The following is a 24,133-nucleotide window of genomic DNA, read 5'->3' as shown; positions in this document are numbered from 1 at the left end:
GCATGGTGGTGGGCGCCTGTAGTCCCAGCTACTAGGGAGGCTGAGGCAGGAGAATGAACCCGGGAGGCAGAGCTTGCAGTGAGCCAAGATCGCGCCACTGCACTCCAGCCTGGGCACAGAGCGAGACTCCGTCTCAAAATAATAATAATAATAATAGTAATAGAAAAATTAGCCGGGTGTAGTGGCGCATACTCAGACAAGATTAGCCTCCTGCCCACAGTCCCCTGCATAGAGCACAAGACAGGGCCAGCGACTGTCAGATGGATGAATGCTCCACTCCTCTCTCTTCCCAGCTCCTATTAAGGAACCAAAAAAGTTGATGCCCAAAACATCCCTCCCCACAGTCAAGAAACTAGCGACAGCCGCCACTGGGCCCAGCAAAGCCAAGTAAGGAGCAGGATGGGGTTGGGGGAAGGAGGAGGGTAGAAGGAACACCCCTCCCTGTGCCCCACCCTGAGGGCCTGATGAAGATATGTTCCAGGACATCTCGAACACCCAGCAGGGACAGTCAGAAGCTCACTTCCCGAGACTCAGGTAAGGGCTGCCCTCCAGTGCAGGGAGGACGGGAGGACAGGGATGGGGTGGCTGTGCGGATGGACAGAGGCGGGAAGAGACTGAGGGTCAGAGTAGGCTTGGGTCCCTGAAGTTCTGCTCTCTTAGGCCCCAGTGGTGGCTTCCAAAGCGGGGGTTCGTGTCACCCTGGCCGAAAGCGATCCAAAACCCAGACTCCCCAGCAACGCTCTGTGTCCAGTCAGGTGAGGGGCAGGAGACATGGGAGAGGGGATGCTGGGCAGAGGCTGGTTCCCAGCTGTGGTGTGCACAGGTGAAGTCTCCCAGGCCAAGGGGAACCAGACTCAACCTCAGCTGAGACTTCACCTCCCATCATGGCAGGAGGAAGAGCACAGCAGCCCAGCAAAGGCCCCCTCTGTGAAGAGAACCCCCATGCTGGACAAGACCACAACTCCAGAGAGGCCCCCAGCTCCAGAGAATGCCCCCGGCTCCAAGAAGATCCCGGTTCCTGACAAGGTCCCCTCCCCAGAGAAGACCCTCACTCTAGGCGACAAGGCCTCTATCCCAGGGAACTCCACCTCGGGGAAGATCCCAGCTCCTGACATAGTCCCCACCCCAGAGAGGATGGTGACTCCAGAGGACAAGGCCTCTATCCCAGAGAACTCCATCCCAGAGGAGGCCCTGACTGTGGACAAACCCTCCACTCCAGAGAGGCTCTTTTCAGTGGAAGAGGCCAGTGGCCCAGAAGTCCCACCAATGGATAAAGTCCCTGATCCAAAGATGGCCCCTCTGGGGGATGAGGCCCCCACCCGAGAAAAGGTCTTGACCCCAGAGCTTTCTGAAGAAGAGGTGTCCACCAGAGATGACACTCAATTCCATCACTTCTCTTCGGAGGAAGCCCTGCAGAAGGTCAAGTCCTTTGTAGCCAAAGAGGCTCCATCATCCCAGGAGAAGGCCCACACACCAGAGGCACCCCCACTCCAGCCTCCTTCCTCAGAGAGGTGCCTGGGAGAGATGAAATGCCCCCTTGTTAGAGGAGACAGCTCCCCACACCAGGCTGAGTTGAAGTCTGGGCCAGCGTCCAGGCCTGCTCTTGAGAAGCCCCACCCCCAGGCAGAGGCTACAATGCTTCTAGAGGAGGCACCTTCCAAAGAGGAGAGGACCCCTGAAGAGGAGGCATCCCCCAATGAGGAAAGGCCTCTGAGAGAGAAGGTGCTCCCGAAAGAGGGAGTGGCTTCCAAAGGGGAGGTGCTCCCCAAAGAGGGAGTGGCTTCCAAAGGGGAGGTGCTCCCCAAAGAGGGAGTGGCTTCCAAAGGGGAGGTGCTCCCCAAAGAGGGAGTGGCTTCCAAAGAGGTGCTCCCCAAAGGGGGAGTGGCTTCCAAGGAGGAGGTGCTCCCCAAAGAGGGAGTGGCTTCCAAAGAGGAGGTGACCCCGAAAGAGGAAGTGGCTCCAAAAGAGGAGGTGCCCCCTATAGAAACAGCCTTTGCCCAAAAAACACATCCTATCAAGCCGTCTCCAGACTCCCAAGAGACACTCACGCTCCCCTCCTTGCTTCCGCAAAACTACACGGAAAACAAGAATGAGGGAGTCGATGTAACGTCGCTGAGGGGCGAGGTGGAGTCTCTAAGGAGGGCGCTGGAGCTGATGGGGGTGCAGCTGGAGTGAGTGGGTAGCGGCGGGGGTTGTGGAAGGTAGGGTCCCCCCTAGCCCTCACCTGCCCAGCGCCTCACCTCCGCCTTGGCCCGCAGGAGGAAGCTGACCGACATCTGGGAGGAGCTGAAGAGCGAGAAGGAGCAGCGCCAGCGGCTGGAGGTGAGGCGCGGGTCCTGGCGGGAGCGGACTGGTGGCGGGTGGCCCCCTGACACAGTCTCCACCTCACTCCCGGCCAGGTCCAGGTGATGCAGGGGACCCAGAAGTCCCAGACCCCGCGCATCATCCACGCGCAGACGCAGACCTACTGAGGGCGGGCCTGGGAAGGGACCGCGGCCCATCCTGGCTGGGGCCACCCACGTCCTTGCACACGACTTTGGGAAACTCGAGAAAGTAAACTCTGCCTCGCAAGGGGCCACGCCGGTCTGGTCGCTAGGGGCGGGGTCTGCGCGGGGGCAGGGCCTGGGCCTCCGCATTCCTGACGGTCCCTCCCGGGCACATCTGTCCAACATGTGGCTCCCATTACCGTTCCCAAGGCCTGCGCGCGGCTATTTTTATCCACCGGATGGTGAGGGGCGGGGGATGGTGTCTCCTTCCGACGCCAGCAGCGCGCTGGAGAAATGGCGGGCAGGAGGGGCCCAGGCGGGGTCGGGCTCTGACGCCCGGCCTAGATTCCGGAATCCAGCTGTGCGCCGGGGAGGAGCCGAGCGGGCCTTCTCGCGAGCTCGGACCCCTCCCAGCTGGCCTCCCTGTCCGCTCAGAGGGACCCCTGCCCTCTCGTTTGAACGCACCTCGGTGAAGACGTGAACGGCCCAGCCCAGCACGCATGCTTACACCGGGGCTAGTAGGACCTTAGCCTCTAGGTCAGGGTCCCGAGGCCTGCTGTGTGTGTGTCATTGCAATGTATGAACCCAAGGCACTTTGGGGACAGGGCTACGTGTGCCCAGGCGTTTGCCGGTAAGGAATGCGTTGTGAGTGAGGAATGCGCGTGCACTTGCTCTGTGTGTGAGGCTGGGTGCAGGCCTGTGGCCTTCTGCCTTTCCGCTTGCTGTGAAGTGAACGCGGGCAGGTGTGCTGTGTCGTGGGGTTGGTGGGTGGGGGTGGTGCAGCTAGGGTAAGGGAGTCAAGGGGGGGCCTCAGCCCTAGGACCCCTGCGTGGCAGGAGCCTGGGGGCCGCTGGGGGCAGGAGTAACAGAGGGAGAGACTGAGTCACTGAGAATGCAGCTTTCTTTCATTTGGTCACTTCACCTCTTCATCACCCCCAGAGAGGGAGTGGGGACCCTGCATCGTGCCCCCTCCCCGCCCCTGGGGTCTTCTGGCAGGACTGGGGAAGAGAGACTCGCGGGGGCTGGCGGTCCACGCCCAGTAGCACCTGGGGGCCGTGGGGGCCGAGGCAGTCCGAAGGTCCGGAGCAGGTCTGGGCTCATGTGCAGGTCCGGTACCCCAAGCGCCTTGCAGAGGGAGCCGGGGCCCATCAGTAATAGTGCATGCGGCCCAGGGTGCCCGCGCCCGTGGCCGTGGGGCTGGGCCCCAGCGTGCCTGTGCCCAGCAGGTCCGGCTGCCCGGTGCGCCAGATCTCCCGCAGGATCCTCTCACGCTCCTCCAGCCGCTGCGCCCGCTCCAGCTCCTCCGCCGATGTGAAGACGTTGACACTGAGGGGCCCGTCGGGCTCCGCGGACAGCTCGGGGCCCGGCAGCGTGTCGTCGGGTCCCAGCCGCGTCACCGTGTCCTCCTCGTCCTCGTCGTCGTCCTCGGGCTCCAGGGTGCTGCTGCGGGGGTCCCGGCGCTGAGCCGGGCCCCGGGGCCGCGGGCGGGGCGCCCACGAGATGCTGATGACGAGCAGGCAGAGGGTGAGCAGCAGGCCGAAGCAGACGCCCAGCACGAAGTAGAGGCCGAAGCTCTCGGGGTTGGCTGCGGGGCACAGGACGGGGGTCACGGAGAGGGCCGGGCGGGTGAGGGTCGTCCCACTTCCAACAGACCCCAGGTTCAAGGTGTGGGGACGAGGCCCGTAACCCCTACTCGAAGGGCATTAGGGAACCGCCAGCGGGCAAGGGGGCGGGGAGCGGGGCGGAGGGGACGGGCAAGGCGCTGGGGAGGGAAGGGGATGGTGGGCAGGGAAGGGTTCAGGCCCCCAGTCTTCCGGCGCCCGCCCTCACCGCGGATGTGCGCGTAGGCAGCCAGGCTGTTGCTGAGCAACTCCATGTCCCTTCGCGGGGCATCCATGCTGCTCTGGGGGGCAGCTCCCCTGCCAGCCTGCGAGGTCAGCAAAGTCAGATCCTCCTCCCAGCCTGGAGCCCACCCCGACCCCTTCCGCGGGCAGCTCCTCTCCCGGGAGCCGCGGCCCCAGGTTCCACCCTGGAAAGAGCGCTTCCCTAACTTCGTGGCGGCCCTGGGCCCTGCCGGGGGGAACCCCTCTCCCGGGCGCGGACGCCCCTCCAGCCCAGGGAGCAGCGCCGGGGACCGCGGGAGGCCCCGCCCCCTGGTGAGGTCCCCAGCTGAGGCCCGGTTCCGCTGTCCCCGGACGGGATGGAGGATAGGAACACTGAGCCTCCACGCCCCAGGCGGGCTCCGGGAAGGGAAACCGCCTCCCTCCTCGCCCGGCCGCCCTGCGGGGACCCACCGGCCCGGGGCCGGGCCCACTCACCGTCAGCGCTCCGCTTCCCGGCTGCCCGGCCCCGGCGCGTTCAGCGGCCGCATACACTGGGCCCGGCCGCCCCCACCCGCTCCGGCCCCGCCGCCCCTCCGGCCCCGCTGGGCTCCCAGACCGCGGCAGCGCGGGCGGGACACGGGCCGAGGGACGAGCCGGCGGAAAGTTTCCTCCGAGGAAAGAGGAGGGACGGGGCGGGGCGGGGCGGGCGGGGAGGCGGGGAGGAAAAGGGCTGGGAGAGGAAGGGGAGAGGAGCGGGCAGCCGGGAGGAGGGAGATCCCGGCCCGCGGGCCGTCCGTCCCCCACAGGAAACCGCCGGGGAGGCCGCGGCAGGGACCCGCCCCCAGGCCACTAACAACAACAACAGCGAGGCTGGAGCTCTGCCTGCGTGCGGGCCGAGGGCTGAACCCTGGACAGGTTCTTTGACTTACTCCGGCTGACAACCCTACGACGTGGTACCATTATCCCCACTTCGCAGATAATATAAACAGAGTCTTGGAGAGATTGAATTGACTTTACAAAAACTGTCGGGATTTGAACCTGCTGTTCTCTGACCCTAAAGCCTGAGCTCAAAACCACCGCTCCCCCTCCTAGGAGGCCCCATCCAGGGAAGGCTGCTTCTCTTCCCCAGACCCATGCCGGTCTGGAAGGGAGGGGACTGTCCACCCCTCCTCCCTGGGCCCAGGCTTGAATGTGCCCCCTGGCCGAGCTCTGGTCTGGTCACGCAGGGTTAATGATTGTTAGACTCCAGCTTTGAGCCAGGCACCGTCCAGCAGCCTCGCAGTCCCCAGCGTGGGGCCTCTGTGCCTGCAAGCTCCTGCGCTCTTGTGCACCAAGCAGCTTGTGGTGGCTTGTGGCAGATCCCACCCCATCCCGCCCCCCACCCCAAGGCTAAACCTACCTGTGCTCACACACGCATTTCCCACCTGGGCTTGTGCATGCAATGTGGTGTGTGATCAGTGTGTGTGGCTGGGGGCTTCTTTCTGCCCTGTCTCCCCGGGGCCCCCCATCATGGGCCTCCCCTCCCTTGTTGGAGCTAGGATGAGGGGGAGGCCGTCTTGGCGGGAGCCTTAGAGAGGAGGAGGGAAGGGGGAGAGGAAATTGCAGACATAGCTGAAGGCGCTGCCTGAGGCCTGTGGGCCAGCGACCCTTTCTCTGTCCGGGCTGCAGACCCCTACTCCCCCAGTCCCGAGACTGGGTTCAAGTGGAGGGCATATCTAGATGGGGGAGGACCAGGACTGACTCCTATGGGGATGGAAAAGGGACTCCTGGGTGTTTTTGTGACTGTTGAGTCTGTTCTGTGAATGTGTGGGGAGGTATTTTTGCCCACATCTGTATATTTGTCTATTAATGTGATGTATTTGAATATTGTTGTGAGGGCGAGTATGTCTGCATATACATCTGTGCAGCCACTAGTCAACAAATATTGTGTATGCCTAGCACTTCCTAGTCTAGTTCACAACATCTGTGGATTTAACCAACTTTGCATCAAAAATATTCAAAACCGGCCGGGCGCGGTGGCTCACGCCTGTAATTCCAGCACTTTGGGAGGCCGAGACGGGCGGATCACGAGGTCAGGAGATCAAGACCATCCTGGCTAACACAGTGAAACCCCGTCTCTACTAACAAAATACAAAAAACTAGCCGGGCGAGGTGGCGGGCGCCTGTAGTCCCAGCTATTCGGGAGGCTGAGGCGGGAGAATGGCGTAAACCCGGGAGGCGGAGCTTGCAGTGAGCTGAGATCCGGCCACTGCACTCCAGCCTGGGCGACAGAGCGAGACTCCGTCTCAAAAAAAAAAAAAAAAAAAAAATTCGAAACCAAAATTGCATCTGTACTGAACATGTACAGAATTTTTTTTCTTGTCATTATTTCCTAAACAATAGATATATTTTATTTTATTTTTCTTTGAGACAGGGTCTCACTCTGTCACCCAGGCTGAAGTACAGAGGTGCTATCTCAGCTCATCACAGCCTCTGCCTCCTGGGCTCAAGTGAGCCTCCCATCTCATTGTCCCAAGTAGCTGGGAGGGATCACAGGCGCGCACCACCATGCCTGGCTAATTTTTGTAGAGATGGGGTTTTGCCATGTTGCCCAGGCTGGTCTTGAACTCCTGGGCTCAAGTGATCCACCCACCTCAGCCTCCCAAAGTGCTGGGATTACAAGTGTGAGCCATCGTGCCAGCCAATAGTATATTTTCATAGTGGTTACATTATATTAGATATTATAAGTAATCAAGAGATGATTTAAAGTATACAGGAGGATGTGTGTAGGTTAAATGCAAATACTGAACCAATTTATTTTACATCAAGGACTTGAGGATCCTCGGATTTTGGTGTCTATGGGAGGGAGCCAATCCCTTGAGAATACCAAGGGACAGGGTTTTTTTTGTTTTTTGTTTTGTTTTGTTTTTGAGACGGAGTCTCCCTCTGTGGCCCAGGCTGGAGTGCAGTGGCACGATCTCAGCTCACTGCAAGCTCCGCCTCCCGGGTCCAGGCCATTCTCCTGCCTCGGCCTCCCGAGTAGCTTGGATTACAGGCAATTGCCACCACGCCTGGCTAATTTTTTGTATTTTTAGTAGAGACAGGGTTTCACTGTGTTAGCCAGGATGGTCTCCATCTCCTGACCTCATGGTCCGCCCGCCTCAGCCTCCCAAAGTGCAGGGATTACAGGCGTGAGCCACCACACCCGGCCCTGAGGGACAGTTTTAATGGGGATTTAACAATAAACAGAACAGACACAAATCCTTGCCCCCATGGAGCTGACACTAAATTGGAGAAACAACAGAAGATCATCTCAGATGCTTCTAAGTGCTGGGGGGGTGACAGGATAGGATAATGTGATGGAAAACACCTGGGGGTGGCTCTCACAGGGACATCCACAGTGAGACCTGAATCCTAAGGAGGGGGCAGTTGTGCCAGGATCTGGGGAGAGTGTCTGGGCAGGAGTAAGAGCGTGCTTGGGATACCTCCCTCCAAGAGCAGAAAGCCATGTAGATGGTGTGTGGGTGCAGGGGAGAGTGGCAGGGGCTGCCCATGCAGGGACTCGCTGGCCTTGCTGATGAACTTTGCCCAGGCTGGAGTACAAAGGCTCGATCTCACTGCAACTTCTGCCTCCCGGATTCAAGCGATTCTCCTGCCTCAGCCTCCCGAGTAGCTGGGATTACAGGCATGCACAACCACACCCTGCTAATTTTATATTTTTAGTAAAGATAGGGTTTCTCCATGTTGGTCAGGCTGGTTTTGAACTTCCGACCTCTGGTGATCTGCCCACCTTGGCGTCCAAAGTGCTGGGATTACAAGTGTGAGCCACCGTGCCCGGGTGCTTGGTTTTTAGTGTAAGTGTGGTGGGGAGCCCCTGGAGCATTGAGCAGGGGAGTGTCATGGTCCTGTGACACATTTTGGAAAGATCCCTGTGGTGGTTCAGTGTAGGGTGGGCCACTGTGGGCAAGAAGGGGAGCAGGGAGGGTAGTGAGCAGGCTGGCAGCTGTCCAAGCCCTCACGGGGCCAGTGGAGAGGCGAGAGGGCTCAGACTCAGGTGGTGTTCTGAAGGGAGTTCCTGCACTGGACTTGGATGTGAGGGAGAGTGGAGTTTAGAACACTTTCATACTGGGCTGGGGCACCTGAGGAAAGCCCATGTGGGAAGCAGGTTTGGGGGAAGTCAGTCTCACTGTAGATAGGTTAGACTTGAGATGCCCATTAGATATCCAGGTGCAGGTGTTGGCAAGGCAAGTAGAACCCCCAGGAATCTGGCTGGAAATGATATTTGAGAGTCCTTACCACATAACATGGATTTACCACCCCAGAAGTGGATGAGACCCACCTGGGCTAAGGGGGCAGAGAGAGAAGGGTCTGAAGCTCAAGCCCATTGAGGGGTCTCCTGGAGGTGAAGTCAGCAAGGAAAGACCAGTGAAGTAGGAGGAGAAACAGGCCAGAACAGGGACATGATTAGCCAAGTGTGATCGGGCTGAGAGGTGAAGATGAGGCCAGAATTTGCCCACTGCTTTGGCCGAGATTTGAAGACCGTCAGCAATATTGAGTTTCTGTGGGTTGTATTCCTATTTCTTCAAGAGATGTATGTCACTGACTGTTTGCACAGGTAGCTTATTTATGTGCAGCATTGCTGGGAGTGCATGAGCATGTTTAATGCCTGCCATCCACGGAAATATCGGTGTGTGCTATAGGGTGCTTGTATGACCACATGTGTTGTGTGCCTCAGTTCGTGTGGCACATACCTGTGTCTGTGAGAGTCCACGTGTGTGCTCCTCTATGTGCAGTCTAAAATTTTGGATCTGTTTCTGTCAAGCTGTTTGCATGCACCTCTGTGCTATGCAGCTCTCTGTATCTCTGCCTGCAGGCAAAATTGTGTTTGTGTCTGGGTTGGTATGTGACATATGTGTTTGGAGTGCGTCAGGTATGACTCAGCCCTAGTGGAGCAGGATGAGGGTTGAGATGGTTGCTGGCTGCTTCAAAGAGAGGGACGCACATTAACCAGAGTGCTGTCTTCCCCAAGGGCTTGCTGTGGCCAAGCCAGGCCAGGTGGGAGAAGCAGCAGCCTTGCCCTGGAGGGTTTTGAGAAGCGCTGCTCCTGGAGGACCTGGGGAAGATGCCTGAAACCTTTGGCCAATGTGGTTGTCCCCACGGTCCACATGCCCTCCCCACCCCCTGCCTAGCTGCTTGACTGCCTGCTGCTCCCCAGCCCACCAGCCTGTCCGTGGGTCAGCCCAGCCACCTGCTTCGGATCTCTCTGCAGGTTTGTCACCTGCTGTTCTGGCCCTCATCCCTACTATCCACCTGCCCATCTCCTCCCTACCTCCTCGCTGCCTGTCTGCCTAGGACTTACCTGCTGTCTGCTCACCCACCTGCTTGTTGACTGCTATCTGCCTGTGAGACTAGAGATTTGTCACCTTGGAAAGCACGGCGAGTGCTCCTAAGATGAAACACGGGAAGGACAGGCCTTGATGGAAGGTCGGGGGGCTGAGAGATCCAGAGCCTATGGGAGGGGCCTTGGGAGTGCTGGCATATTCAGGACCCGGTGCAAACCCAAGCACAGCTCTGCTCCCGGCCCCAGTGGCCAAACTGAAGCCTGGCCGTGTCTTTTCTGCCATTGACATGGGCCTCACCCAACCATGGGGGATAGGTCTTGGATGGAGGGAAGATGGGGACTCACCAGGGGCCTCCTGAGTCCTTTGAGTGTCCCCATGACCCCAGCACCGGGACAGCTGCTGGAAAGAGGATACTGGCAAAAATTTGCTAAATGAACAATAATAGGCCCGGTGTGGTGGCTCATGTCTATAATCCCAGCACTTTGGGAGGCCGAGGTGGGCAGATCACTTAAGTCCAGGAGTTTGAGACCAGCCAGCCTGGGCAACATGGCGAAACCCCGCTTCTATAGAAAACGACAAAAATTAGCTGGACATGGTGGCGCACACCTATAGTTCCTGCTACTCAGGAGGCTAAGGTCGGAGGGTCGCTTGAGCCCAGGAGATCAAGGCTACGGTGAGCCGTGATCGTGCCACTCTACTCCAGCCTGGATGACAGAGGAAGACCCTGTCTCAAAACAAAACAGCAACAACAAGAAAACAATAATAGGGACATTGAGTACCCTTTCTGGCACCTGGCACTCTGCCAAATGCTGGGCACGCTCCGAGCCTTCAGTCTTCCCAGTAATCCTGTGCATTTTATAGCATGGGTCCCGTTTGCCAAGAGAGAAGTGAGGCTCCGCGAGGTTAAGCAGTGCCTGTGGAGTCACATGGCTGCAAGTAGTGGCCTGGACTGGACTGCAGAGTCCATGCTCCCCACCACTTTCCACGGGGCAACTCTAGCCCATGATTCTCCACCCCTCAGACCCAAAGCTGCCTTTTCATAATGCTTGCTGTTGCTCCCTTTATGCTTCTGAAATGAAATTTACGGCTAATATACCAACCTTTATATCTAATTAAAATTCATCCAATGGTTTTTTGGTCCTTATTAGTATATAAGAAATACAAGGTAATGATAGTGTGTTTGTGAAGTGCCCAATTGCTGGGGAAGCTCTGTGCAGACTGACACTGGAGTGTGGTGGTGTCAGCGTCTGAAACGATGAACTCTTGGTAAACTTCTGAACACAATGAAGTGCACGTTTCCTCCTCTTTACACAGTAGTTGCATTCCTGGAAAATTCAGTGTATACTAGAATGCATACACTTTGTGTTTATATGCAAAATGGAGTTAGAGCCTCGGCTCTGGTCATTAAAAACAAGCCTTTCACTTACGTCGTGCAGGATGTAGAATCTGCCTTCCTTCCAGGGCTGTCTGGAGTCCCTGGCACCACCCTTGTAACTGCCAGTCATTGTGGTGACCAGTCGCCTCATCCCCTTCCCCTACAGTGGCCACAACAGGAAAGATTCCCGCCCTCATTCATGGAGCTCAGCGTTTGAACGGGGGAGACGGGCATGATCGATAATTGGATATATGTCAGGTTGTGATGAACACAATGAAAACAAAAAACGAATAAGGGGTTAGAGAAGACCAGGTGGACAGGTGAGGGAAGGCCTCTCTGAGGAGGTGGTATTTTGAGCAGTCACCTCAGTGAGGGAGGAAGTCACGGAAATACCTGGAAGAAGAGCCTTCAAGAAAGAATCACCGGTGCAGAGTGTTAGGGTCACCCTGACCAGACCGTTCCCCTCCTTTCCCATGGGTCTTACAATACAGTCCTTTGTGACCTCCACACAGCTCCCCCAGGGCTGAAGGCAACCCCCCCTGCCGCCCTGCACTGACCCTTCCAGTAACTGTTTGTCCAGACGACTTCAGCTGAACTGGCAGACAGTTCCAGGATGCAGTCCGAACACCTGCTAACCAAAGCTGGCAAAAACATCTGGGACTACAGGCGCCCGCCACCACACCTGGCTAATTTTTTGTATTTTTAGTAGAGACGGGGTTTCACCATGTTAGGATAGTCTTGATCTCCTGACCTCGTGATCCGCCTGCCTCGGCCTCCCAAAGTGCTGGGATTCCAGGCGTGAGCCACCGCGCCCGGCCTAATTCTGATATCTCTTCACCAATCCTTCCGTATCGGTGCGCACCCCCGTACCTGCTCCTTCGCCCTTATTTCTCTTCCCCCATCTATTCACCTCACTGAGAGACGTAACCTCAAACTGTCGTATATGTTCTGTTACTTGCTCCCAAGGGGCCTTCGACTCTCCCTCCGTCCCTACGCATCAGCTCAGAGGAACACTTCCAGGGGAGGGCCGGCAAGCAGACTCCACCCACATATGCCTCCCATCAAAAAAACCAAGTATCTTCTTAGCGTCATAGATACCTTCTCAGGTTGGGTAGAAGCATTTCCTACCCCGTTGGCAAAAGCTGCAGAAGTCTCTCAAATTCTTATAACAGAAATCGTCCCCAGACTTGTTCTGTCTCGGTCCATACAATCAGACAATGGCCCTAGCTTTCTCTCTCAAATCACCCAACAAGTCTCTCAGTCCCTTGGTGTCCAGTGGCGCCTCCATATCCCATACCGACCCCAGTCATCCAGAAAAGTCGCAAGGGCAAATGGAATTCTCAAGACTCCGTTAACCAAAATAACTCGCTCTTGAAGTCAAAAAACCATGGACCTCCCTTTTACCCATAGCACTGGCCCGCATCACAGCCAGTCCAAAAGCCCCCTCCTTCCTCAGTCCATTTGCATTCATGTATGGACGCCCTTTCCTCTTACAAAACATATCCCCACTAACTCTCAATTAGAATACCTCCCAGCACTCTCCCTCATCCGTCATCTCTTCCGCCAGCAAGCTGACCAGGCCCTTCCAAAACCCCACCGAGGCCCCACCGACCAAACTCTCCTCCCAGGAGAATATGTCTTCCTAAAAACCCTCACTCCAACAAACCTTAAACCAAAGTGGAAGGCCCTTTCCAAGTTCTTCTCACTATCCCCACTGCAGCCAGGCTGTCAGGACGTAACTCTTGGTACCATCTTTCCAGGTTAAAAAGGACGCCTGCAGCTGACCTGCCACCGACTATTCCCTGTAAATACTGTAACCAACTGTTCCCTGTAAATACTCCAGCACCCTCCTTGGACCGACCTGATTCAGCCTTACACCCATCCCAGAAGACCCCACCCCCAACCCCCCATGAAACATAACAGGCAAGTTACCACCCCTTACTGTGAAATATCGAAACCCTCATTAATGGAAATCCTTTACTGCGCTGTCCTTATAGTTGCCTCACTTACTCTGCTCTTTGCCATAGGAATATATACTGTAACACCCCCAGGGTGGAACTTTAGTCTCATAAGCCTCCTCATAGCAGAATAAAGGCCACTAATAAGTGACTGCCCCTCCTAAATGTCCTGCTTTTGCCTGTCTTTCCACTTCACTCTCTTTCTTACCCAGAACAACCCACTCGCACAGCACTCCGTAACTGGGCGACTGATTTCACCTTCCAAAGGGCCCTGTGTGAGTTTAGCCCAGATGAAATCGATTTCTTCACTTTCACTCTTATCCTTTGCCTGCTTAGTCTTCCTTCCCTTCTCCTCCTCACTACCACTCCATCTACAACGAACCATCCAACAGGCACACACAATACTTAACCAAACCAATCCTGACCTCGCACAAAACTGCTGGTTTTGTGTCCGCCCCTCAGAAACCATATCAAAAAATGCCTTCTCGGTCCCACTTCAAGATTGGACCCTCACCAGCACGACACTCCATCCTCGCTATCAACGCTCCGGAGGGGTAAATGCACTTAAAAGTTACAAAACTGACCTCACCCCCTCCACCTCCAGGAACAAAGTTATCTTAGGGGCATTTACATCTGATACCAAGTTAGACCAACAGGCACCCCTTTGTATACTGCGTGACCTTCCCTCAGGAACCCCTTTAGGCAGTCTCCCCACAGGCTCATGCAACTACATCCTACAGCTCACCCCACCTGCTGGTATCCAGGTGCTAACAATATACAATCCCACTCAAGTATTCAAATTTTCTGGCCCCCCAAAAATCCAAACCACTAATCTCAACACAATAAACTCAGGTTTCTGCATCGATCGACACAAACCCGGTATGACAATTGCAGGATGGACTGCGTGCCCTAGCCCGCACCCAACCTCCAATTGTCTACAAACTCAGGTAGCCAGAGCCCCCACTGGGGAACAACTTTTAGTGGACACACAATGTTTCCTCCTACACTGGGAAAACGAAACAGTAGGGCTAGCCAACTAACCTCAACCCGCCCCTTCCAGCCACTCACCCCGGCGGCCCTGTCTTCCTCTCTCTCTGGCTGGTGGTCAGAAAACAAAATCCTAAAGCCCCTCTTTGCCACAGAACTCCAATTTTGCCTTCCTAGCCAGGGCATATTCTTTCTCTGCGGCACTTCCACCTATCTCTGCTTACCCACTAACTGGATAGGAACCTGCACACTAGTCTTCTTTAGTCCAAAAATAGACATAGCCCCTGCGGATAGACCCCTACCCTTCCACAATCAAACACTATCCCGCAGACACCGAGCCATACAGCTCATACCCCTGCTAATAGGGTTAGGCATTACAGCAGCTGCAAGAACTCGAGTTGCAGGAATTGCAGCCTCTACCTATTACTACAAATCCCTATCCAAGGACCCCTCCGATAACACTGATGACCCAGCATCCACTGTATCAACCCTGCAGGCCCAACTAGACTCCCTAGCCGCAAGTAGGCCTTCAAAACCTCAGGGGCCTCGATTTACTTACCGCAGAAAAAGGAGGTCTCTGCCTCTGCCTAGATGAAGAATGATGCTTCTATTTCAATCAGGCAGGCCTGGTTCAAGATGCAGTTAAAAAATGAAAGGACTGGCCAGGCGCGGTGGCTCAAGCCTGTAATCCCAGCACTTTGGGAGGCCGAGGCGGGCGGATCACAAGGTCAGGAGATCGAGACCACAGTGAAACCCCGTCTCTACTAAAAATACAAAAAATTAGCCGGGCGCAGTGGCGGGCGCCTGTAGTCCCAGCTACTCAGGAGGCTGAGGCAGGAGAACGGCGGGAACCCGGGAGGCGGAGCTTGCAGTGAGCCGAGATCGCGCCACTGCACTCCAGCCTGGGCAACAGCGTGAGACTCCGTCTCAAAAAAAAAAAAAAAAAAAAAAAAAAAAAGAAAGGACTGGCCAGGCATGGTAGCTCACGCCTGTAATCCCAGCACTTTGGGAGGCCAAGGTGGGCAGATCAGGAGGTCAGGAGATCAAGACCATCCTATCTAACCCAGTCTCTACTAAAAATACAAAACATTAGCTGGGCGAGGTGGCGGGCGCCTGTAGTCCCAGCTACTCGGGAGGCTGAGGCAGGAGAATGGCGTGAACCCGGGAGGCGGAGCTTGCAGTGAGCCGAGATAGCACCACTGCACTCCAGCCTGGGTGACAGAGCGAGACTCCGTCTCAAAAAAAGAAAAAAAAAAATTAAAGGATTGGGCTCAAAAAATCCGGGAAAACAGCTCTTCCACGTGGCCCCTCCTGGCCCCTATGGCCGTTCAGCTCCTGGGCCTCCTGGCTACTCCCACTCCCTGTACCCGTCATATTCATTCTCCTTTTCCTAATCTTTGGGTCCAGCCTCTTACATCTCTTTATCCAGTGTTTTTATTTTTATTTTATTTTTATTTTTGTGAGACAGAGTCTCACTCTGGCGCCCAGGCTGGAGTGCAGTGGCGCGATCTCTGCTCGCTGCAAGCTCTGCCTCCCAGGTTCACGCCATTCTCCTGCCTCAGCCTCCTGGGTAGCTGGGACTACAGACGCCCGCCACTGCGCCCGGCTAATTTTTTGTATATTTAGTAGAGACGGGGCTTCACCGTGTTAGCCAGGATGGTCTTGATCTCCTGACCTCGTGATACACCCGCCTCGGCCTCCCAAAGTGCTGGGATTACAGGTGTGAGCCACCGCGCCCGGCCGCGCCCGGCCTCTTTACCCAAGTTTTTACAGAACCGCATCTGAGCCTTTATCCACGGAACCATACAAGACATGATGCTACTCCAAGAATACCAGCAATTTCAAAGCCAGAACCAAAACTAACCCCTACCTTCCAGCCTCTCCCCCTAACCACCACTCCCTCTCAGCCAGAAGCAGCCTGATGAGAACAACACCCCCTTTTCTATCATCTATTAAAAGGCTGGAATGTTAGGGTCACCCCGACCAGACTGTTCCTCTCCTTTCCCATGGGTCTTACAATACAGTCCTTTGTGACCTCCGCACAGCTCCCCGAAGGCTATCGGCAAACTCCCCGCCACAACTGACCCTTCGAGTACCTGTTTGTCCGGAACACTTCAGCTGAACCGGCAAACGGTTCCAAGATGCGGTCAGAACACCTGCTAACTAAAGCTGGCAAAACCATCTCCAGGAGGCAATCAAGACACCTGCAGCCCAACTCGGTTCACACCCCTCGACCCAGTTCCTCGCCCTGTGAAGCCCTGCTGCAGTCTGTAAGTGGGGCTGCCTCCCCTGCCTGTCAAGGAGCAGCCTGGCAGGACAGATAAAAATGGCTCGCCTGACTTTGGGCCTACTCGTCCTTTCTCTCGGCTAACTGTACACAGGCCGTGCGGCGGAAGCACGCTTGGCTTGCTCAGGAGCAGGAGGCCCGAGCAGCAGGAATAGAGTGAGGGGTGAAGGGCTGGGAAGGTGGGGAGGTACCCAGGTGTGCAGACTCACGGTGTAGAGCTTTATAAGCCACACAGACCTTTGGATTTTCTCCTGCGTGGAGTGGAACCACTGCGTGGAGTGGTTGTAAACAGAAGAGGGACACAATCAGGGTTTTTGAAGGCTCACTCTGGCTACCACGTGCTGCCTGGACTGTGGCAGGGGAAGAGTGGGAGACCAGGAGGCCAGAGATGGAGGCTTAGGGTGGCTGCAGTGGAGCTGTGACAAGTGATTAGATTCTGCCTGTGTTCTGAAGGTAGGGCCAGCCGACAGGAGTAGCAGTGGCTTGGACATGGGGTGTGAGAGAGAAGGACGAGAGGGAGGGAGGGAAAGAGGGACGGAGGGACAGAGAAAGTCAAGGCCAACTTGGCTTCAGAGCCTGAACAATCCAGCCACCAAGACTGTTCCTCACTTCCTTTCCCACTTCCGCTAGTTTGACAGGTCCGGTTTGACTCTTCCCAGGGACACTGGAGACAGGGTGGCTAAAGGGGATGCCAGCTTCTCAGCTGTCATTTGGTCTGACCTTTCAGGGACACACGAGTGGTCGGTGTGACTGCACTAGTCCCACCCATCCTTCTGGTACTTTCCCCTTCCTTTGCTGCCACAGGGCTCACAGTAAAAACCTGTGAAGGAACAGCAATCCAGAAAGTGCACTTTTTTTGCTTTAAATTGACCAACTCACAGCCAAGAAGTTTAGATCAATACGCCAAACTGTTCAGGAGTGCCAAGGTGTACCAGGCCCAGACCCAGGTGCTGAGGAGGTAAGGGTGAGCAAAACAAAGCCCCTGCCTGCAGGGAGCTTCCTGTCTTGTGCTTTGCTGAATGTAAGAGTGACACGTGTAGGTGCCCAGGAGGTATCTGTGCCCTGAACAGAGGCTTAACGGGTGGCGGGACAAGAGTGAGGCTGAACAGAGACAAGGTCCAGAGCTGAGAGAGGCACTGGTGGATTGGAAGTGGGGCACCTCCCAGCAGAGCATCCAGCATGGGTAAGGCATGGGCCAAATGTAATGGGCAAAATATTTGGACAGCTGGCTGCTGGGGCAGGTATGGAACTGTGAGGTGAAGGGAGGAGTGAGGGGCCTGGGGCTATGCTCGGAAGCACTGCAGGGGATTAGCGCGTTCTCATGTCTTGGAGAGGCGCCCCTCTTGCTCTGTGGACCCCTGACTGGGAAGGGGCTCTGCCTGCACAGATCTTGTTCCTTGGGTGGCCTGGGTGTAGGCTCCTGGACACCGAAGTGGGTCCGCGTGGGTGCTGTGGTGTGCCGGGGAAGGCTGGACACCGAAGTGGGTCCGCGTGGGTGCTGTGGTGTGCCGGGGAAGGCTGGACACCGAAGTGGGTCCGCGTGGGTGCTGTGGTGTGCCGGGGAAGGCTGGACACCGAAGTGGGTCCGCGTGGGTGCTGTGGTGTGCCGGGGAGGGGCCAGCCTGCCTCTAGCTTCATTGCTAGAATGAAGTGCAATCTGCAAAGTCTAAATTTTTTTCTTTTATTTTTTGAGAAAATTCAAACAGTTCTCTGCCTCAGCCTCCTGAGTAGCTGGGATTACAGGCACCCGCCACCACGCCTGGCTAATTTTTTTTTTTTTTTTTTTTTTTTAAGATGGAGTCTCGCTCTGTCACCCAGGCTGGAGTGCAGTGGTGCGATCTCGGCTCACTGCAAGCTCCGCCTCCCGGGTTCACGCCATTCTCCTGCCTCAGCCTCCTGAGTAGCTGGGACTACAGGCGCCCGCCACCACGCCCGGCTAATTTTTTGTATTTTTAGTAGAGACGGGGTTTCACTGTGTTAGCCAGGATGGTCTTGAACTCCTGACCTCGTGATCCACCCGCCTCAGCCTCCCAAAGTGCTGGGATTACAGGCATGAACCACTGTGCCCAGCCCAAAGTCTAAATTTAAGCAAAGGAAGGAAGGAAAGAAAGGAAGGAAGGAAGCCTTTGGCTTCCTATTGAGGAGAGGGAGGGGGAGGGTGGAGCAGGAAGAGGCCTGGCTGGGCCTTCTCCTTCCCTGGCTGCCCTGGATGGGGACATGGGCATATGGGCAGTCTGGGGCAACAGGCTCCCACACCCCAGATGGAGTTTGGCAGAGGTATGATCAATACCCTGCCTGGGATGCCCCGCTACCTCCTGCATGCAAGGTCAGGGGGTGGGCCAAGCCAAGCAGGGAGCTCCCACATGGGCAGTGGGCGGATGCATAGGTCTCAAGAGACTGCTGGGCGCTTCCGGTTCCCCTACCCCCGCCAAGACAGTGGTGCCAGGTGCCACCTGCTGGCTGCAGAGAGCAGGGAGGGGCGCACTCAGAGCTGCAGGAAGCCAGTTGGGAATCCTGCATCACTCGGCTGCGATGGAGGGAGATGGGGCTGGGTTGGGGCTGGAGAGGCCGAGACGCAGGCAGGGAGGGCCAGAACGCAGGAGACACAGGCCACAGTGGTTCCAGATCAGGAAGTTTTATTGCTGACATGCAGGAAGAGTCCCCATGTAGTACAAAAATATGTCTTTATACAAACTTTTTTGTGACTTTTTCCGTTTCTTTACAATAGGACTTCTCTCAGTGTGTGACACCCAGTGAGGCCTGGCCCATCCTCCTCTCCTTTGCTTCACCAGAAATGTAATCAGACACATGGCTTGACCTTGGAAGGGCCCAGTCTGTCTGACAGGGCTTTGCAGACCTGGCGGCTATTGCTTTGGAAAGGAGGAGAAAGACCACGCACGGGCAGCAGCCTGGAGGGGCCGGGTGGGCTGCTGAGCGGGGGCTCCGCCGCAACGGGTCCTGGCCCAGCTTCAGGCCCTCACAGGAGGACAGTCAGGGCTGGGAGCCCTAGGCCGGACTGCATTTCCGCTCCCGCAGGAGACTTTTATGAAATAAATATAGAAAAGAGGGCATCCGCCAGCCCCGCAGCACAAGACCCTGGCCCTCAGTGCTGCACAGCTGAGACAGACGCAGGCTTGCTGCTCAGGGGGAGTAAGTGCTGGGCTCCAGTGGGCTCCCACAGGCCCACTGAGGCAGAGGCATGAGGCGCCCAAGTGCTGGATGGGGCATGGGGAGAAAGGGGCGTGGGCAGCCCTGCTACTGCTGGCAAGAGGTGGCCCCATTTTTTCCAGATGGGGAAACTGAGGCACAAGGAGGTTTGGGAACTTGCCCAAGGTCACTCACAGTGAGTCAGCTTTTTCGGGGGAGGAGAGCAGCTCACACTCTGGGAAACACAGTCACCTCCCCACTGGGGAGCAGAGCCAGGCAGGAGGCGCCGCAGGGCCCATGACTGCTGGAGGGGACCCTCAGCCTCTCTGAGGACATACGGGGGGTAGGCCTCTGGGGAAGGGTCTTTGCTTGGCATCAGGCAGGGCCAAGTCCAGTGAGGGCAAGGGGAGGGGGGCATTCTGGTGAGAACAGCATTTCTGGCAAGACGGGCATCCACTTCAAAATCTCGGCTCAAAAGGGCAGCAGGGCTGTTCTCAAGCCAGGCAGGCAGGCTCCCCCAGTCCCTACGGTTCTCCTGAGTCCCCACCGCCCATGGAGGACCCTTGCTAGGGTCCACTGGGAGAGACACCACATCTATTATGAGGCAAGGGCACAGGAGATGTCCCTACCATCCTCTAAACCCAAGAGTAGGGTAGGGGAGCATACCGGCAGGCCCCCCAACTCACAGCCAGGCCTGCAGCCCAACCCCGGGGCCCCTCTGCATCGGGAGTCCACGTGAGCTTGGTACCACAAGGAAGGATGGAGAAGGGAACAGGTTAATGCGCGTGCACAGCACCTCAGAGAAGCCACTGAGATGGGAGAGAAAGAGCCAGGTCTAGAAAGGCCTCCCATCACCGGCAGCAGAGGGTGGGCTGAAAGGGGACAGGGGCCAGCAGGAGGGGCTTCCCTGCCTGGGGGTGAGGAGGGAGCCCACGTGTGGGCTGTGGACTCCTTGCTGTCCAGCCAGGCTGGGGGCAGGGAGTGGCCATGGGCTGAGCCACCTAGAGATGGGAGAGAAGTTGGTACGGTAAAAAAATAAATATATTTGAGTTCGGCTTAAGATGAGGTGAAGGTTTTCCAAAGCTTGGACTGAGGGGCCTGGGTCAGAAGGAGAAGGATGGAAAGAGGCTGTGGCAGGGGCCTGGGAGAGCAGGGAGAAGGGGACACTCGCTCTGGGGCACGCAGCGAGCTGCACTTTCAGCTTATTTGGACTGTGGGGAGCAGCGCCCCAGGTCAGGTGGTGGCCGCTGGGGAAGGCCCTGGGGCGGGGTGAGTGGGCTCCCTCCTCCTCCCTCTCGCTCAGTCCAGAGACAGCATGGTTAAAGAGACAGAGGTAGATTAAAACATCATGATTAAAAGCAGATTAGTTATCTAGGCTTCTCAGATTTAAAAACCAAACAATCGAGCAATCATCCCAAAAGGTAGCTTCGTGGTACCTCTGCTGACCCCACATGTGACCTGGGCTGTCCCTGTCCCTGCCCTGTCCCTGTTGCGGCCCGGGAGAGTCCAGCACTACAGGGCCCAGCCCTGACAGCCATGCCTTTGGCTGGGGCTGGAAGAGGTGGCAGCAGTGCTGGTGGCCCTGGCTGAGGCTGTTACTTCCGAAGGTAGCGCTGCGCCAGGATGGCCGTGTCCAAGGAGGTCATGGGCTGTGCGTCGTGGCCCAGCCGTCGCACCGGAGGCGCACTGCCGAACTGCCGCTTGGGCACCCAGCTCCGGGCGTCATGGATGGAGCTCTTCTCCTCGGCCAGCAGCAGCTGCTGCCGCATGTAGTTCTCAAACTCATACTGGGAGCACTCCTCCGTCACCTTCACCTTTGAGGCCGGGAGAGAGGGAGGGAGCAAGACAAAGATAAACCCAGATGAAGGCAGCGTGAGGGAAGGAGCAAGACAAAGATAAACCCAGATGAAGGCAGCGTGGCAGAGGGCAGGCATGAATGCTGGCAGCCTGGCTGCTGCAGTCACCCTTCCAGGCACCACAGCCTCAGGCCTCAAGGCAGACGGCGGGAGTGGCGCTGAGGGCAGGTCCCTGACACCCTCCAGCCAACCAGCACTCGCCTTGCAGGCCACCCTGCGGATCTGGGACTGATGCAGACTCACGCTTCCTAACTCACTGGCTGCATGAGAGGTCACTTTACCTCAGAAGCCTTAGCTGTCTGGCCTCTCACAAAGGTTCTCTGAGCCCTGAGGCGGCCAATGCATGTCAAGAGGTACGAGCAAGCCCTGGGCTAGGGGCTCAGCACCTGGGGGAGCCACATACACGGGGCCCCATGCTGAGTCCCTGGGGTGGTCCAGGCAGATGGTAACAGAAGCTGAAGTGGTGTCCCCGTGCCAGTCACCACAGAGGACAGCAGGGCTTCAGGATCAGACTTAGGTTCAAGGCTCAGCTCCACTACTTCTAAGCTGTGTGGCTTTGGGAAAGTCCTTACCTCTCTCACCCTCAGCTTCCTTTCTGTAACATGGGGCTAAGGACACAGGCCGCGCAGGCCCACACTGAGGGCTGAACGACGTGCCCTCGGGGTAGGCGCTCACTGCGGGCTAGCCAAACAGCTAAAGGGCGGAAGCTGGAGGTGGGCAGGGCTTGGAACTCTCCGTCGTCCTCGGGGGCCAGGAGGCTCTGGGAGGCTCTCCCAGGCACGGCCCCTCCTGGTCGTACCTACACACTGCTCACTGTGGAGCTCCAAGGTGGGCCAGGGAGGGAAGGTCCTTCCAATATCCAGGGCCCAGCAATGCTGTTGCTCGGCCAAATCCTGCCCTCCAGGGGGCACCCTAAGATCACCTGCCCGCTGCTGCCTGGTGCCAAGTCTCTGCCCCCACCCTAGGCCCAACACTTTCTCCAGTGCAGGGAATGGGGAGGAAAGAAACAGGGAGAAATGAATCATCTGAAAAATGAAAAGCAGGAAGGGTGAGAGAGAACTCTGACTCACAGGGGCAGAGAAATGTGATGTGGGCAGCAGGAGGAGGCTGGGAGGGCTGGCCTGGGCCACTCAGGCACTGGCTCCAGCTCGGCTGCCCCACAGGCCTCTCTGGCCAAAGATCTCCAGCTACACCAAGCCCAAGGCAGGCCCCAGGCAGCTCAGGCTGAGGACTGAAGTCTCCCTTTCCCACCCCAAGGCTGGGCAAGAAGACCAAGGAAACCCTGTGGACGGCGGGGAGCTGCCACCTCTGCCCTTGCCCTGCCTGCCCCCAGAAGCCCGTCCCTTGGGGCTGGGTAACGGCCCATCTGCCCTCCCCAACTCACCTCCTGGGAGCTATCCACATTGCTCATTTGGTCATCGATGTCAGGAACTACTTGCAAAGGCCCACTCAGAGATGACAGGGACTGCCTGCAGGGAGGCAGACAGGTCAGGCTGGCCCCAGAGAGACCAGGTCCATTGATCCCAGACTTAGCTGGAGTCAGACACACCTGGGTTGTGTTCCTGCCACGAGACTCTGCTTTTCTGAGCCTCAGTTTTCTTATCCATAAAGGGGGACAATTTCTCCTTTACAGGTGGTGGTGAGAATTCAGTGAGGCAATGCCCATCCCCCACTGGCATGGCCTGGGCAGCTATGGCAGCCCATAGTCGCTTAACCGTCAGCTCTGCCTACGCCTTCCTGATCTTGCCCATGCAGAGAATCTGGAAATCGGACTCTAACTGGCAGAGAAGCAGGCTGACTGCAGGCTGCTTTTTCTGGGTAGGATGGGCAGAGGCCCCGAGGACGCGGCCTGGTGCCCGGTGCAGTGCCCGTCCACTTACCATGATGCAATGATGGCACTGAGGGCCTCCAGGACATCGGCAGCAGCCAGGCGCTGCTGGGGGTCAAGGACCAGCAGCTTCCGGATGAGACATACGGTGTTCTCAGAAACCCGTCCATCCCTGAGGCAGGGAGTTGGGAAGGAGGGCTCAGTAGGTGGTGCTGGGTCTGTGGCCAGGATGCCCAGGTTCACTGTGCCATTTCCCTGCCTTGAGCCCATCAGGCTGGCCGCCCCCCGCCCCCCGGGCGGCAGGACTCACTCGGGGATGGTGTACTCGGCAGCCTTGATCTTGCGGAAGAGCTCCTGCGGGATGCTGTCGTAGAAGGGGAACTGGCCATACAGCATGGTGAAGAGCACCACACCCAGGGCCCACATGTCACTGGGCTTGCCACGGTACGGCCGGCCTGCGGGCACACACACCACACTCAGCCTTCAGGCTGCAGCACCACCACGGCTCACCAGCCTGGAATCCCACCCGGGGCCCTCCCTCCACCTGCCACCCTCACTTCCGGTCCCCCCAGAGCCGTCCTCTGAGCTCCTGCCTGTGCTCCCCCATCCCCTGTTCCTCAGGATGCACCTCTCCTGACCCCCGAGGAGAGGGCTCACTCTGCACCTGCTCACAGCACCTGCCCTGCCCGGCCAGACGGCAAGCCCCTGGGAGCCAGGCCTGGGTCTGCAGCCCCAGCACCCAGCACAGCAGCTCACAAGCAGGGGGTCAAGAACGTTGGCAAAGCAGGTAACTAGCTGGCTCCAGATGAGCCAGCCACTCCGCCTGTCACCATCCCCACACCCTGCTGCCTCCTTCACGACCTGGACAACCACTTGCAGAGTCCCCTCCTTTGTCTACTTGTGACTCCCCGTCTGCCCTCTAGAAGGGAAGTTCTCAGGTGCAGGTGCCTCCCTGCGGTGTTCACTGCTGAGCCCCAGTGCCTAGCATGGACCCAAGTATTTGCCAAATGAAGGATGTCCACTTAATTAACATCGCTGTGAGAGTTTCCTCATCTGTAAAGCAAA

At 57.2% G+C, this 24,133-nt stretch overlaps 3 protein-coding genes across 31 annotated transcripts in view; 1 reads left to right on the top strand and 2 right to left on the bottom strand.

The window, feature by feature from the left end:
• Nucleotides 1-17,201, top strand: part of SH3D21 (SH3 domain containing 21) — a 29,674-nt gene extending 12,473 nt beyond the window's left edge. For 6 of the 18 annotated variants that reach the window (XM_045374484.2, XM_074012057.1, XM_074012063.1 and 3 more), the window contains 6 exons: nucleotides 294-387; nucleotides 482-534; nucleotides 661-755; nucleotides 892-2,124; nucleotides 2,259-2,322; nucleotides 2,400-2,690. In XM_045374484.2, the coding sequence (XP_045230419.2) occupies nucleotides 294-387; nucleotides 482-534; nucleotides 661-755; nucleotides 892-2,124; nucleotides 2,259-2,322; nucleotides 2,400-2,557 (1,697 nt within the window). In that variant the 3' untranslated portion in view covers nucleotides 2,558-2,690. Of the gene's footprint in view, nucleotides 1-293; nucleotides 388-470; nucleotides 535-660; nucleotides 756-891; nucleotides 2,176-2,258; nucleotides 2,323-2,399; nucleotides 2,691-12,765; nucleotides 12,929-15,995; nucleotides 16,287-17,041 lie in introns of those variants that run through there. The other 12 variants (XM_074012062.1, XM_074012072.1, XM_005543959.4 and 9 more) reach the window with 9 other exon arrangements.
• On the bottom strand, nucleotides 3,370-16,136 carry EVA1B (eva-1 homolog B). 2 transcript variants are annotated; one of them, XM_005543967.4, is made up of 3 exons: nucleotides 16,047-16,136; nucleotides 4,317-4,413; nucleotides 3,370-4,071 (listed from the first exon to the last, which is right to left on the bottom strand). In XM_005543967.4, the coding sequence occupies exons 2-3, from the start codon at nucleotides 4,381-4,383 to the stop codon at nucleotides 3,635-3,637; spliced, it is 504 nt and encodes a 167-aa protein (XP_005544024.1). In that variant the 5' UTR covers nucleotides 4,384-4,413; nucleotides 16,047-16,136; the 3' UTR covers nucleotides 3,370-3,634. The 2 variants fall into 2 exon arrangements, with proteins under 2 accessions (XP_005544024.1, XP_005544023.1); XM_005543966.4 differs by lacking the exon at nucleotides 16,047-16,136 and adding an exon at nucleotides 4,805-4,991.
• A 1,655-nt stretch (nucleotides 17,202-18,856) lies between the features above and the next one.
• The window catches only part of STK40 (serine/threonine kinase 40), a 48,748-nt gene continuing 43,471 nt past the window's right edge, over nucleotides 18,857-24,133 (bottom strand). For all 11 annotated transcript variants that reach the window (XM_045374508.2, XM_045374533.2, XM_045374505.2 and 8 more), the window contains 4 exons: nucleotides 23,379-23,523; nucleotides 23,121-23,240; nucleotides 22,625-22,709; nucleotides 18,857-21,198 (listed from right to left, as the gene is read on the bottom strand). In XM_045374508.2, the coding sequence (XP_045230443.1) occupies nucleotides 20,980-21,198; nucleotides 22,625-22,709; nucleotides 23,121-23,240; nucleotides 23,379-23,523 (569 nt within the window). In that variant the 3' untranslated portion in view covers nucleotides 18,857-20,979. The remainder of the gene's footprint in view (nucleotides 21,199-22,624; nucleotides 22,710-23,120; nucleotides 23,241-23,378; nucleotides 23,524-24,133) is intronic.

Source organism: Macaca fascicularis, chromosome 1 (assembly GCF_037993035.2).
Source record: "Macaca fascicularis isolate 582-1 chromosome 1, T2T-MFA8v1.1".
Taxonomy (NCBI): domain Eukaryota; kingdom Metazoa; phylum Chordata; class Mammalia; order Primates; family Cercopithecidae; genus Macaca; species Macaca fascicularis.
This window is presented reverse-complemented; position numbering and strand designations above follow the sequence as displayed.